This window comes from Cheilinus undulatus, linkage group 18 (genome assembly GCF_018320785.1).
Source record: "Cheilinus undulatus linkage group 18, ASM1832078v1, whole genome shotgun sequence".
NCBI classification, from domain to species: Eukaryota; Metazoa; Chordata; class Actinopteri; order Labriformes; family Labridae; genus Cheilinus; species Cheilinus undulatus.
In genome coordinates, this window is record NC_054882.1 from 20,901,642 (window position 1) to 20,915,308 (window position 13,667).

Sequence of the window (13,667 nt, forward strand, 5' to 3'; positions counted from 1 at the left end):
GTAGTATCTTCTATGCACCCTGACAAACCTGGGATCCCTGCTTTCTACAGCTGAGAGGCAGAAAAGCTACAAATGTATTTTGACAGATTTACCCAAAATGGATAAACTTCATGGATTTCAAAAGCCAGAAGAAAACTGAATAACATTTTAGTCTTGTTTTAGTCATCTTGATGGAAACTAAACTTACTTTTTGTCAGTTTTAGTCATCAGAGATCTATATTTAGCTAGTCTTAGTCTAGTTTTTCCCATGAAAAAAGGCTGTGAAACTTTTTTAGTCATAGTTTTAATCAATGAAATTAACACTGGTTCAATTCCAACCTTAGCCTTACCCCGCATACTTCTTTGCCACCTGTCTTATCTTTTATAGCTAGAGGAAAATTCTTGCATCCTTCTGCCACCCTCACAGACAAAGCAAGTGTCTAATTTCTTCGCTGATTTAATCTTGTAAATGCACATTTACTATCACCTGTGAACAATCTCCTGCTATCGTTAACTGGCTCACAAAGCAGCTCATTGTGAAAGATTCTGGTCCAAACTTGGTGCAAGACTATTTAAAAGTTGTCTTCCTGCCAAAGGTGGAGTTTACTTTTGTCTGTGTTCAATAAGGGCAAAAAAGTTTAATTTCTGCCCAACATGTATAGTGATGGTATTTCCTCTGATGACACTGGTGTTTTGGGGGATTTTCATCAAGGTTTTTTTTTTTCAGGACTTTAGCTGGACTGAGGTCAGATGCAGTCAACAATGCTCAGATTCTAGGGTTTGTTTACTTGCCTGTAAGTTGAGAGCGGGTCATATAAGACATTTGGCATGCCAGATTAAGAGGGACTTAAGTATAAATGGTAATTAAAGATCTCTGAATTGTATTTGGATCTTTGAGGCTAAGGTTCATGCTGGGTCACAGTCAGCGTTTTGTTCTTAGTTTTTGGTTACAGCCTGTCTTAACATCCCTTGAGTATCAGATGTCTTGCAATCTCACACACAGTGCACAACGCATCATTAAACATTTAACTCTCTGCCCTGCAAATTTCAGTTTTCCTGTTGCATGATGTCTGATATTTAGTGCTTTTATTTTGGATGTGGAAACTGATGAGCATTTGACAACAGTGAGCTGAATAGTTCTGTCAAAGTATGTATTTGAAGTTTTGTAATTTACTGGTTTATTTCATGAGGTGACAAGTCAGGATTGTAGGCAGGCCAGTTAAGCACCTTTGGCCTCGTGCAGCAGGTATGAGTAAATTCTGTCGTAATTCATGGCCTGTCAACAATAAACTCTACACTAAAACTAGTTGGTTGTGCTTTTTGTTAGTTGCACCACAGAGATACACGGTTCAGCTCGACAGAGCACAATATCTAAACTGACCAAAATACTATTAAAATATTATGCAGATGTGACATTTTCACTTCGTTTGACCGATCAGGGAAAATAATTTTTCTAGATGAAGTGTCTGTTACAGTGCTGCCTCTCTTGTCCAATAGTCTCTGAAGATGTTTAAGTTGAGCTGTAAGTACATTTGAATTTTTGCATGGATGGTGAAACACGGAGCTGGACTCCTAAATAAGTCAGATTTGACTGATGCTATTGCTAAAACCAGTCATTAGTATCTGTTGTTTTGTTTGCCTCTTTTCAATTCTCTCTTTTCTGATTGCAAAATACCTGACTTTCTGATGAACTCTCAAATTCAGATTTCTGCATGCAAGAGGCGATGTTACTAGCTGGTCTCTAAAAAAACAGAGATCTGGTTTTGATTCAAACAAACTGTACTGCCTTTCTAGTTCGAGACGAGGTTGGGTAGACATGGTCTGCTTCTTCCTCTTTTCTATTTCTGCATCACCCTCTTCTCTTTCTGCTTCTTCCTCTCTCTCTTTCCCTGGATCTCCCCTCTCTCTTTTCTGCATCTCCCTCTATCTTCACTCTTTCTGCTTCTTCCTCTCTGTGGATCCGGATCTCCCTCTTACCTTTTTCTGTATTCGCCTCTTCTCTGTCCACATCTCTTTTCTGTATCCACCTCTTTCCTTTTTTCTGCATTCCCACTGAATTTTCCCCTTTGAACTTCCTGCCTCTCCCTCCTTCTCTTTTCTGCATCTCCCTGTTCTTGTTTTATCTTCCTCTCCAGTGTCTGCATCCCCCTCTTACCTGTCTACACTTCGCTCCACGAGCTGTCTCATGGAGGGAAGTGTTTTCTGCCTCTGCTCTGTCTGCCTCTGCTCTGTCTGCATATCCAAATGTAAGATTTAGGTTCTCCCTCTTCTTTGCTCTGCATCTCCTTCTTTTTTCTAACCCTCCCCTCCTCTCTGCTCTGTCTGCCTCTTCTTTCTCTCTATTATCTGCATTCCCCAATGAGCTTTCTGCATCTCTCTTTTTCTGCATGTTTCTCTTTTTATTTCATCCCCTCGTCACTGTTTCTCTCCTTTGAGCTTTCTGCATTTCCTCCTCTCTTTTCTGCATCTCCCTCACCTTTTTTCTGCCCTTCTTCTTCTTTTAACCTGCACTTCCTTACTGCCCCTCTCTGCATTTCCCTCTTATCTCTTTCTGAATTTCACTTGTGTCTCTTTCTGCACCCCCTTCTTTGTCTGCATTTCCATGCCATGTCTCTTTCTGCATCCCTCTTCCCCTTCCCCGTATGTCCCTCATCGATCTTTCTGCATTTACCTCCATTCCTTCACAATCCCAGCAAAGTTTCAGCAGATGGTTTTTCAATATAAGTTGGGTTCTGCTCGGTACAGGACGTTTTTCCTATCCACTGTAACTGTGCTAGATGTTACCTAGTGCTGAGCTCATGACCACCTAATATTGGGTCTTCCTTACATATAATGTAACAGAGAGTACGGTCTAGGCCTGCCCTCTTTGTAAAGTGTCTTGATATAACTTTGGTTATGAATTGAAGCAATACAAATAAAAACAAGATTTTTGAAAGATGTTGTGGGATTTATGTGATGCCCCAAAATGTCCTCATGTCATTGTTAATAGTTCTCTCATCTTAAAGAAACTGAGTGAATTTGACTGAAGTTTCCTTTTCTACTGTTCATGTGTAACATTATTGAAACATATATAACCCCCCACTCCCCTACACACACACACACATAGACACAAACACGGCGAACACATGTAACATCCCTCTGCTGAGAGACTACCTCCTCCTCTCTCCTCCTCATACTTACTGCTGCTGGCCATGGAGGCCTGCTGGGGAACTGGGGAGGGGGTCTTCTTGGGCGAGCCCCCGTCAGACATGGCAGTGTAAGAGGGGGGCGAGGAGGAGGAGGAGGTGGTGGTGGTGGGGGGCTGGGCCTGCTGGTTGTACACCTGCTGCTGCTGCTGTTGTGGTGGTGGTGGTGGATGCTGCTGCTGCTGAGGGTGGAAGGTGGATGGGTACTGGGGGGCAGGGCCTGGGGCTGTCTGACCTATTAGTGGAGGCAGGGGGACGGCCTCGCAGTACTGCGGGGTGAGTGGCAGGTGCTGAGAGTGAGGAGTGTAGGAGTCGTCTGGCTGGCCATTGGAGTGAGGGTGAGGCTGGTGCTGGGGGTACTGGTGAGGGCCCGATACTGCACTGGGGTCGAGGGGTGGGGGCTTCATTCTGGGGTTCAGGGGTGGCAGGGGGTGAGCCATGGGGAGGGCAGGCTGTGGGGGCATGCCCTGCTTCACGGGCATAGCCATCATGACTGGGGGGGAGGAGGAGGGGGGCATCTGAGCGTACATTTGCTGCAAGTGGGAGGCGGACCAGGTGCCGTGTTTGGGGGGGAGCATGATGTCTTGTTGTTGCAGTTGCTGTTGCAGGTGGAGGTGGCGGGCAGCTGTGGGGGGAGACAGGGGGATCTGACGGACCTGTCGGCCCTGGGTGGTCACTCCCGCCTGGACTGGGGAAAAGGCGGAGGCGAGCGAGGTGGACAGCTGGGAGGAGAGCTGGGCCTTGTCCCTAGCAGCCCCCGCCTCTTTCTCCTGTGAGGGAGAGGAGGAGGCGGAGGAGGGAGGAGAGGAGGAGGCCACGCGGACGTAGGAGGGTGGCAGTGTGCTAGCCCTGTACTGTCTGTACTCGGGTGGAGTGTCTGGGTGGGTGGGAGGGGTGGAGACTTTATATTGGAGAGTGGAAACGACTGTGACGGGCAGAGAGAGAAAGACAGAGAGAGGAGAGAGAGAGAGAGAGAGGAAGAGGAGATGCAGACGAAGAGGAGGACGAAAGGAGGGCAACAAACAAAGGAAAACAGAAAAGAGAAAAACGTGAGAAGAATGAAAAGCAACCAACTGAGCAACCAAGCAAGTAAAAGATGAGAAAATCAGGAGCAATCCAAAAAACAGAAGCCAGTTGCAAATAAGAAAGAATCAAAATATCATAAAAAATAACAAGCAGCAGAATGCAACATGACTGAGCCATGGTCAGAAAGCATATGGCATTTCCCCCCAACAGTAGCTGGAAGAAAGAGATGGCAGTAGAGCATGTTGCAGGGACAGGAGGGTACTGGTATCGCCACTGACAGCAGGGACAAAGGAGGATGTTTAAGTCTGAATGTGTGCTTACGGGGCAGACTTGAACATTTATATGTGTGCATGGATAAAAAAGCATAAGGGCGTACAGACCGGGGGAGTCGTGACTGGGACTAAGGCGGGAGACACTAACACAAAGCACAGCAGGGAAAGCCTGTTTACCTCCAGGAAAACCTACCGTGTCAAGGACTGGAATTTCAGGTGTTTATTAATTATTAAACCACCTGTTTGCTGAGGGAACGTAAAGCGTGCTCTGCCTGACCCGATGCTGATAACTTCCCTCATTTACACATCACCACAAAGAAGAGCAAATATCCGTTGACAACCCTACAAGGTCGTTTATGGACAGTCGGGATGTTCTGCGGCAGGTTTTTTTCCCTTCAGTGTTTGTGCAGCTCTGAGCTAACGCTATGCAGAGGATCTCCAGAGCAGCATGAGTAGTGTGTGTGAAAGAAAGAGAAACTGGGTGTGGGAGTGTTGGCTTAAGCCTCACCTGATCCAGACGTTCGTCGCTCCCTCTCCTTGTGCACCATCTGATGCTGCTCCATCATCCTGTGAAAAGCTAGGATGTCACTGCTCCTGACAAGCCTTTTTCAAGGAATAAAGTCTAATAATTGACTAATGTAACCTTTGGTGATTAAGAATAACAGCTGAACTGTTATGAAATTAGTCAGAGCCATCATCTTTGAACTTTAAAATAAAATACTGTTTTTTTCTGTAATGCAGTGGCAGTTTTACATGTTTGTGTGCCATACCTCCTCTGTGCCTCGCTCTCCTCTGAGGAGGGCCCATTTTGGCGCTGGACGACTGGACCTAAAAGACAGGGTGAAAAAAGGTCAACCACACAAAAATACATTCTAAAAATAGTCCAGTAGCACTCAAAAACACAAGATTCTTCCTTAAATACAGGCTGAAGGATTTTTCAGCTTTGAATATGCTTTAGGCCTTGTCGGTATTCTTGAAAACAGAGCTTTTCCTCCAAAATAATCCTGTCCACTCAAATTATGCTCTCAAAAAGATCTTTGTCCACATGAAAATGCAATAATGCACAACATTATTAGGGCCCGGGCAATGACCCTGGGGGCCTAACATGCTCAAACTTTGCCCAAAATCGTCCCCAGAGGAAATTCTTATGTTTGGTGGAACTGTGCAAGTCCAACATACAGGGGGGCCCCAGGGTGGCCACAAACGTAAGTTAAGGACAGGGACTGGGTAAGAGCTATAGGTATGAAATGTGATATACATGTGTATCATGACGAGGCGAAACAAAAAGTCTATATAGACCATCCTCTAAAATGCACACGAAGCACGATACAAAAAGCTAAAGGTCTAAATTGTTGCATTATCCCGGTGGACATTTTGACAAACTTCACTGCATGCCAAATTATCATGTGAGCTGCATTTTTTTGTGAATATTTTTAAAACTACGTTAACAGCCATCTTCAGATTAACCAAGAATTCAGACAGTGAGTATATTTCTTCAAATGTGTGGATGATATGCTTATCAAAGTACAGTAGGCTGTGTTTTTAAATAATGCAGAATCTGCAGAGCGTGCCAAATTATTATGCAAGTTGGTGATAAGAGCATATAACTTAAAACTAGGAACCTTTAAAACATTTTTTTGGTTGAAAACAATATCTTCTACAACTGTATTTAAACTACAAAAAAAAAAAAAAAAAAAAACAGTTTTCTTTACAATTGTATAAAACTTTTGTACAAAGTCCAATCTAACCCCCCTTTCTTTAACCATTTTTCATGATGCATTTTTCTCAGTGGGGGTCTTGTCTTTGCCTTTTAGACCTTTGCCACTTGTCTTAATGTCCTACATCAAGTACCTGGGTACATCATCAAGTCCCCACAGTTTCAAAAACGGCCATACTGGTACCTAAGGATCTTGTAGCAACCTCTCGTTTGATTCTCGACAGTTCTCAGCTTGGTAAAGTTTTTTCTACTCAGGGTTTTTTCCATCCTAACTGTTTTGGACATATCTTTTTTATGGTTTGGTGGCCATGCTGCAATTTCTTGGCTATATCATTTGTAGATTTCCCCTTGCTCAGACTCTTGACTAATTGACTCTTCTCCTCTTTGGTCAAGTCACTTTTTGTACCCATGGTCAAAGTTGAATAGGACTTGCATAATAATGTGGTACACTTATATCTATGTGGTCTGTGATAAAGGATACCAGAAAACTTTGTAGATTCAAACAAAAAGAGTTTTGTTAGAGCACAAGGCCTTCAATAATACATCATACTAAAACAAAATTTTCTTGAACAGCAGCCTTGGAGATTTTCAAGAAAAGATCACTAGCATAATAATTTAGCACACAGTGTCATTCAAGGGATATTATCTGATTAAATCCAGATTCTTTTTGGTCATTCTCGACAAGATGGAAATCAAAAGTATATGAGCTTAGAAATGTCTTTATAACACTTGCTATCATGTTTGCCTCTTTTCTGTCTAAACTTGCTCATCTACTTCTTGTCTTTTCCTTCCTGCCTCTACCCGCTGCTTCCTTGTTCCTGGTGATTTCTTCCTCTTTTTCACCATCTCCCTCCTCATTAAATTCTTATCCTTGATTCACCTTTCTTTCTCTAGTTATCTATCATCACCTTTTTAGAACCCTATCCTCCATTTTTCATTGTTCCTCTCTCATTGGTTTCCCTCTGTATTACAAAACTTGTGTTTTCACATAGAATGTCACAACATCAAAGCATAAGCAGCTTTAGTTTTATTGTACCTCAATAAAATAAGTCCCTTTACAGTTCTTAAATCATAAGTTGTAGAACAGGCCTAGCAAGGATGACTTACACATGTGTGTAACATCATTCAATGTTTACTATAACATGACGGAGAACAACAGGGTGTAATGTGTAGTGAGTGCAGCATGAGAAGCTGTGTTTATTGAATGAACAGACAGTGAGCATCATGTGAGGCATGTTGCCCTGGGGAGTAGACAAGCTGTTTATAATGTAATTTGCTCAACATGTTGCCAACCACAGGAATTTCATCTGTAAACCACTGCAGTCAACAATTTAAATCAAATGGAAAAATGACAGGAAAACACAGATTCAAGCAAATATAGAATTAAAACACATTTAACTAAAGCTAATGAAAAAAAAAGGATCCCACTGGGTAACGGAGTCAGAGCCTCATTCTGGGGCGGCTATTAACAGGAAGCATCCGGGACAACGCTTATCACATATCACCAAAATACCAGTCATTAAACGTCAACGCCCACCATGACACTAAGAACACCCATGGGTGATATTTCCGTTTCGAGTATGGGGGTGGCAGCAGGCAGGGCGATGAGGGCAGTCAACATGAGGCAGAGCTGTGCCGTCGGACTGCACAAAAATACACAGGACTTTTTTAAACATTTAAATTTGTTCCAAATGTAATGTTTGCTTTTCACTCGAGTCAGCAAATTCATGGTAATTTAGCTCTAAATGTTCCTTTTTTATGTCAGATAGGAAATCCCTTATGCAATACTTCCTCCTTTTGATTCCTTAATGTTGGGATCACTGACTGTTAACTGTTGACATGGGTGGTTGGTTTTTTGCAGTGGAACTACTGTAATGAAAAAATGCACAAATGAAGAGGCAACACAGTACAGATGTCTTGTTTCCCCCCACTCTGACACTGCTCAACTCTGCCTGTCTCATAATAATTACGTCTCTGCCTGTAAAACTGAACATTCAACGTATAATTTACACAAACTTAAGAACAAGGAGTCTAAATGAAGAAAACATTCTAAGAGCTTAAGGCAATAATTCACCATATTCTTACTCAAGCCACTAATCTGAGCTCATGTTCAGATCTGAAGCAAAAATTATGTTGCAATATCCGTGTTCCTGGTTTTGCGTCTAATGACTATATAAATTACACTGCATTTTACATTTTAGTTTAAAAAAAACCCCAAACATTTTTAGGCCTGTAACCTTGTAGTTTAAGTCAGAGCTGCCATCGCTCATCAGCTAATATTTGCATTCTGCCATTTTCTATCTGATACTACTGTTAGCTAGGACATTACTTGATGCTAACATTAATGTTAGCATTCTGACACTGGTCCTCTGTTATTACTGTTAGATAGGATGTCACTAAATGCTAACATTAATGTAAGCATTTTGACACTAGTTGTCTTATACTACTGTCAGCTTAGACATAACTGGACGCTAACATTGATGTTTTCATTTTGTCACTTTCTATCTAAAATAACTGTTAGCTAGAATGTAACTGAATGATAACAATGTTGGCACTCTGCCACTTGCTATCATTACATGATGTAAATGAATACTAATATAAATGTAAGCATTCTGCAGCTTGCTATCAAATATTACTGTTAGCAGCTAAAAGAAATTTAAGATAGCAAGAGGCAGGATGCTAAAACTATTTCAGTATTTCATTACATCCTGGTAACAGTAAAACATGACAAATGGACACAAAAGTTCCTGTCAGCAGTCTGCCACTCCTAATATTACTGTTAGCTTGTATGTAACTGAATGTTAACATTACTTTTTAAATGTGCTATTAAAGTTATAAACTCCTACATAAAAACACTTTCAGCAAGGAAGTGGTAAATAGCTAACTTTAGCTCTTCTCCAACAGTAGCTTATACATAAACAATGCTATTTTACTCTGAAATATGGCTAGACTTCACTTCAGAATGTCCCTATCCCTTGTCTTTCTAGTTGCTCTTTGATAATCAAGATAATATAGTTAAAAAACAGTCACATATCCTAAATTTATAGAGCTTTAGACCGAGATAAAGTGGTCCAGCATCTTACCAGCATTTGAGCAAACACTGTGGTCATGATGTGAGAGGTACTTTGGCAAATACTGAATATGAAACACTGGTTAAAAAGAAAAAAATATGTCCTTTGATAGGAAAAAAAATTTAAGAGATTATTTTATGTTAAAGAAGACATTTTCCAATCACAATGATGACAGAAATATTCTCTCACTCAGGCTTCACAAACAAGTCTCTGTTTTTGTATCAGCACATCTAACCTATTTTTAGCAGTTTGTTTGCACCAGCAGAAATATTGGTTGTAGAAAAATTAATCAACAAATAGGGGTATGAACACCGAAAAATCCCACTGTGAATGTGTTTTGTTGAAGTGTCATGAGCTAATTTCATTAACACTTTACAACTGTTCGGTATAATACAATAAAACTACCCGTTTGTGTTTTCCTGTGTATTCATTATGTGTTTCTAAAGCTGACATGGTGTGGTGCTGGTTGTTGCTATGGTGAAGGTCAAGGAAGAACAGGAAGCCCAGGGGGCAGGAGGGCCTGATAAGACATGTCGGCTCAGGAGAAAGGTGTGTTCATATGTGCAAGTTGTGTTATTGTGATTTAAAAGACATTAATTATTCATCCCTGTGGTTTCTTGATATTCTCTCTGGAAAAACTCTCACTGCCACTCCATCTAAAGACAGATGACTAATAGTGAGAGAGAAACAGACAGATGGGCACAGTGAATGCTCTCAGTGTCTGGTATGGTGGTACATTTTTCAGTTTTTCACTGAGCTGTCTTCCAAGTGTTGATAAGGCTTCTGGTGTAGCTTAAAAAAATCCTCTCATAATGGTAAAAACAAATTCTTTAAAATGGAATATTGAATCCTAATCTGGGCACAGGCGGTCTGATGACATGAGAGGTCGGCATGTTTGGTCTTTGTGCATCCAAAATTATGCACAGAGATGACCCAGTTCATAGCGCGTGCAGGGATGTCAGAGGTATTCAGATAGAGTTGACATGCAGAAGAACGACTGTAGGGGCTCACACATGTGCTTAAAAGTCAAGTTTTCACTCAGCAGGAGAGGGTTTGTAGCTCTATGAGCAGTACAATAGCGCCACAGTGTGGGATAAATCTTGCAGGATCCTCCTCCTCTCTCTCTCTCTCTCTCTCTCTGCCTCTCATCATTCTCCTCTCTGGACTCTGTGCACTGATTCTAGGCCAGGTGAAATAAGGGTCAGATCAGATACTGTGCACAACAGGTTGCTGTTTTAAAGCTGTAATGCTGAATGTATATTTATAATGAATATTCTAGTCTTGAAATATTAGAAATACTAAAATCTGAAAAAATGGTCATATGATACAAGGACAGCATACTTTTGCCTGACCTGTTTAGACTATTTACAGGTAAACCCTCTTTTTAAAGTAGCTAATTGACCCTTTAGTGTGCAAACACGCAGCACTGATTAAATGGTATGTGCATCTATTATTGGATCATTTATATTTATAAACATTACAGCAGTCTATATATCAGTATTTGGTCGTATTAATTTTGCTAAAAAAATATCCAGCCTGCAGACATCTAATTGAACACGCTCTCTGCAGCGTACCTGCTGAATAATGTCCGTGCTATCTCTGTCTTGTCTTTTTCTTTGTGGGGAACTGGGAAACAAAGTGTTCCCTAACAAGAGTCTTTTATCTGGGAATATTCAGGCTATTGTAATCACCTGCTGTGGATGTGTGGCTGACAGGATGGTGTGGGTGATGCTCCTGTTTTCCTGTCTGTGTGTTAGCATTGCTCCACATGTAGAGGCCCATACTGAATCGGTATGGTAGGAATATGTATACCTTTACACCCCTATTTCATTGTAAAGGTTAAATATAAACTGTGCCTTGAAATAGCAATACTTTTAAGAAAGGACTACTAGGAACCAGTTGATTAGCATTCAACTAAAACTGTCATGATACTGTATCAGAATTTAAAACTTAGATGATTCTAGTAAAAACCAAATGATACCTGTTTCATACCCATAGAAACAACACCCAATACCTACACCTTTTTTTGTTTCAACCGATAAAAGTGCAGACAAACTCCTACACACTGTGTTATTTGCATGGCACAAAACAAAGTCTGCAATTTCTGATGAATTCAACCCTCTAAAACACACTGGTTGTACAATACTTGTCAGTGCTGTCAATCATGAAATTACAGAGAATGAACTGTATTTTAGCCTATGAATATTTGATATTGAATTTGTATAATGAATATTTGGACAGCCTTATATTAAAAAAAATGCAGCGTATCATCACTTTTAACTATCTTATAGCTACCTTATAGCTTTAAAAATGCAAGGAAAAATACAGCTTGTCCTCCTGAAATGTAGAGGAGTAGAGGCATAAAGATGGAAAAGTCAATATTCAAGTTAAGTACACAAACCTTAAAGGTGTATTTAAGTCAAGTAGTAAGGTAAATTTACTCAGGAACTTTCCATAGCTGTAAGCTACGATTGTCCAACAGACCAAAACAAATGACTGACGTAAAACTTGTGTAACCATTGACCTGCTGGTGGGCATATTTCTCTACAGTTCAACACTTACTGAGGATGATGATGGCTGAAGAAACTCTTCTGAGGACACCAGGAGAAAACTCTGGAGTGAGCATGTTCACAATCCTTCTCTGCAGTATTTAACACTCTCTATGTTATTCTATCTATTCTTTCAGCAAGATTAAGAGAAATCGACAAGGTTAAATAAGTAAAGAAGCCGTGACCAGAGACACCTTTGCCTTGCATGACGAGGCCCATGATCCAAAATCCAAAGGCACCCAAAAAAAGGAGGGCTGCAATGTGAGCACGGCAGGGTACGACATCAAGGCTCCATATGGGATATTTTAACACCCAGTGGGAGGGTCAGAAGTAAGGATGAGGTGTCACTGCAGTTAAACACTGAGATATTTTCTCTCAATATGTCTTACACACAAACACAAGCATAAACACATACACACACAAACACACACAGCTTAAAAGTAGCTTGTAACTAGAGCTGCTAAGAAGCTATCAAGTCAACCAAACGTGGGTGTATGTTTGGCTTCATGTTTAATTTGATTTCATATTTAATTAGCTCACTTCCCATGTAAACCCACCCACCAGCACCCAAAACATCCCCATAAATGTTTATTTAACTGCTCGTCTCAAATTGAGATTTTTTGAATTGAAAAGCTCTGAAACATATCAATTAAAAACATTGCAAATATAACAAAAAGTATTCAGAATAAAGACTTTTAGTTACCTATCAAAACCTCTAATATTGTAGATATTGTTTGGCTCATTTTACCTTATGTATCCACAGTACATTTATTAACCAGCAGAGGGTAGTAGAGATTATCCAAGAGGTTATGCATCCTCTGTTCACAACATTGCAGCAGACTCAAATGCAGGAACCATCAATATTTAAGGTTAATGTGCATTTTAGATGTACTGCTCTTAATCAGCTTTATTAAACAGCTGTGATAAAGAGTGGTTGTATAGTCAAAATAAACATTTAAGACTATTCTGATTACAGTGTCCCTTTAATTGCTTTTATAAATCAATCATGGTCAGTATAATTAGGCATTCTGACAATGAAAACACAAGAAAAAACCTCCTTAATCAAAATGAAAACAGATTTCTACAAAGTAATGTCAATTAATTACAATATGTAAGGTAAAATTAGGGACTAGATAAATATTCAGCCCCTTCAAGTCAGTATTTAGTAGATGCACCTTTGGCTGCAATCACAGCACTGAGTCTGTGTGGATAGGTCTCAATCAGGCTTGTACATCTGGACACTGAAATTTTACTTTATTCTTCTTTGCAAAACTGCTCAAGCTCAGTCAGGCTACGCAAGGATCAGGCATAAACAGCGCTTTTCAAGTCTAGCCACAAGTTCTCTATTGGATTGAGGTCTGGGTCATTTGCCATGTTGTCTTTAAACCATTCCTGTGTAGCTTTCGCTGCATGCCTCAGGTCATTGTCATTCTGGAAAATAAACTTTCTACAAAGCTGTAGTTCTCTTGCAGACTGAAAAAAGATTGTTCTCCAGGATTTTGCTGCATTCATTTTACCCTCTACTTTTACAAGCCTTCCAGGGCTGGCTACTTAGAAGCATCCTCATTGCATGTTGCTGCCACCACCGTGCTGCACAGTGGGGATGGTGTGTTTGTGGTCATGTGCAGTGTTTGATGTTCAACAAACATAGTATCTTGTCTGATGGCCAAATAACATAATTTTAGTCTCATCAGACAAATGAGCTTTCTTCCACTTGACCATGGAGTCTCCCACATGCCTTTTGGTGAACACTAAACTAGATTTAATATGAGTTTTCTTCAGCAGTGTCTTTCATTTTGCCGCTCTCTCATAAAGCTTTGACTGCTGAAGAACCTGGGCAACAGTTGTTGTATGTAGAGTCTCTCCCA

The 13,667-nt window shown here is 40.7% G+C and overlaps 1 protein-coding gene across 4 annotated transcripts in view; it reads right to left on the bottom strand.

The window, feature by feature from the left end:
- The window catches only part of evla (Enah/Vasp-like a), a 66,575-nt gene that overhangs the window by 8,381 nt on the left and 44,527 nt on the right, over nucleotides 1–13,667 (bottom strand). For 3 of the 4 annotated variants that reach the window (XM_041812511.1, XM_041812509.1, XM_041812508.1), the window contains exons 4-6: nucleotides 5,233–5,290; nucleotides 4,971–5,029; nucleotides 3,160–4,089 (exon numbers count right to left, since the gene is read on the bottom strand). In XM_041812511.1, the coding sequence (XP_041668445.1) occupies nucleotides 3,160–4,089; nucleotides 4,971–5,029; nucleotides 5,233–5,290 (1,047 nt within the window). The remainder of the gene's footprint in view (nucleotides 1–3,159; nucleotides 4,090–4,970; nucleotides 5,030–5,232; nucleotides 5,291–13,667) is intronic. The other variant, XM_041812512.1, reaches the window with a different exon arrangement.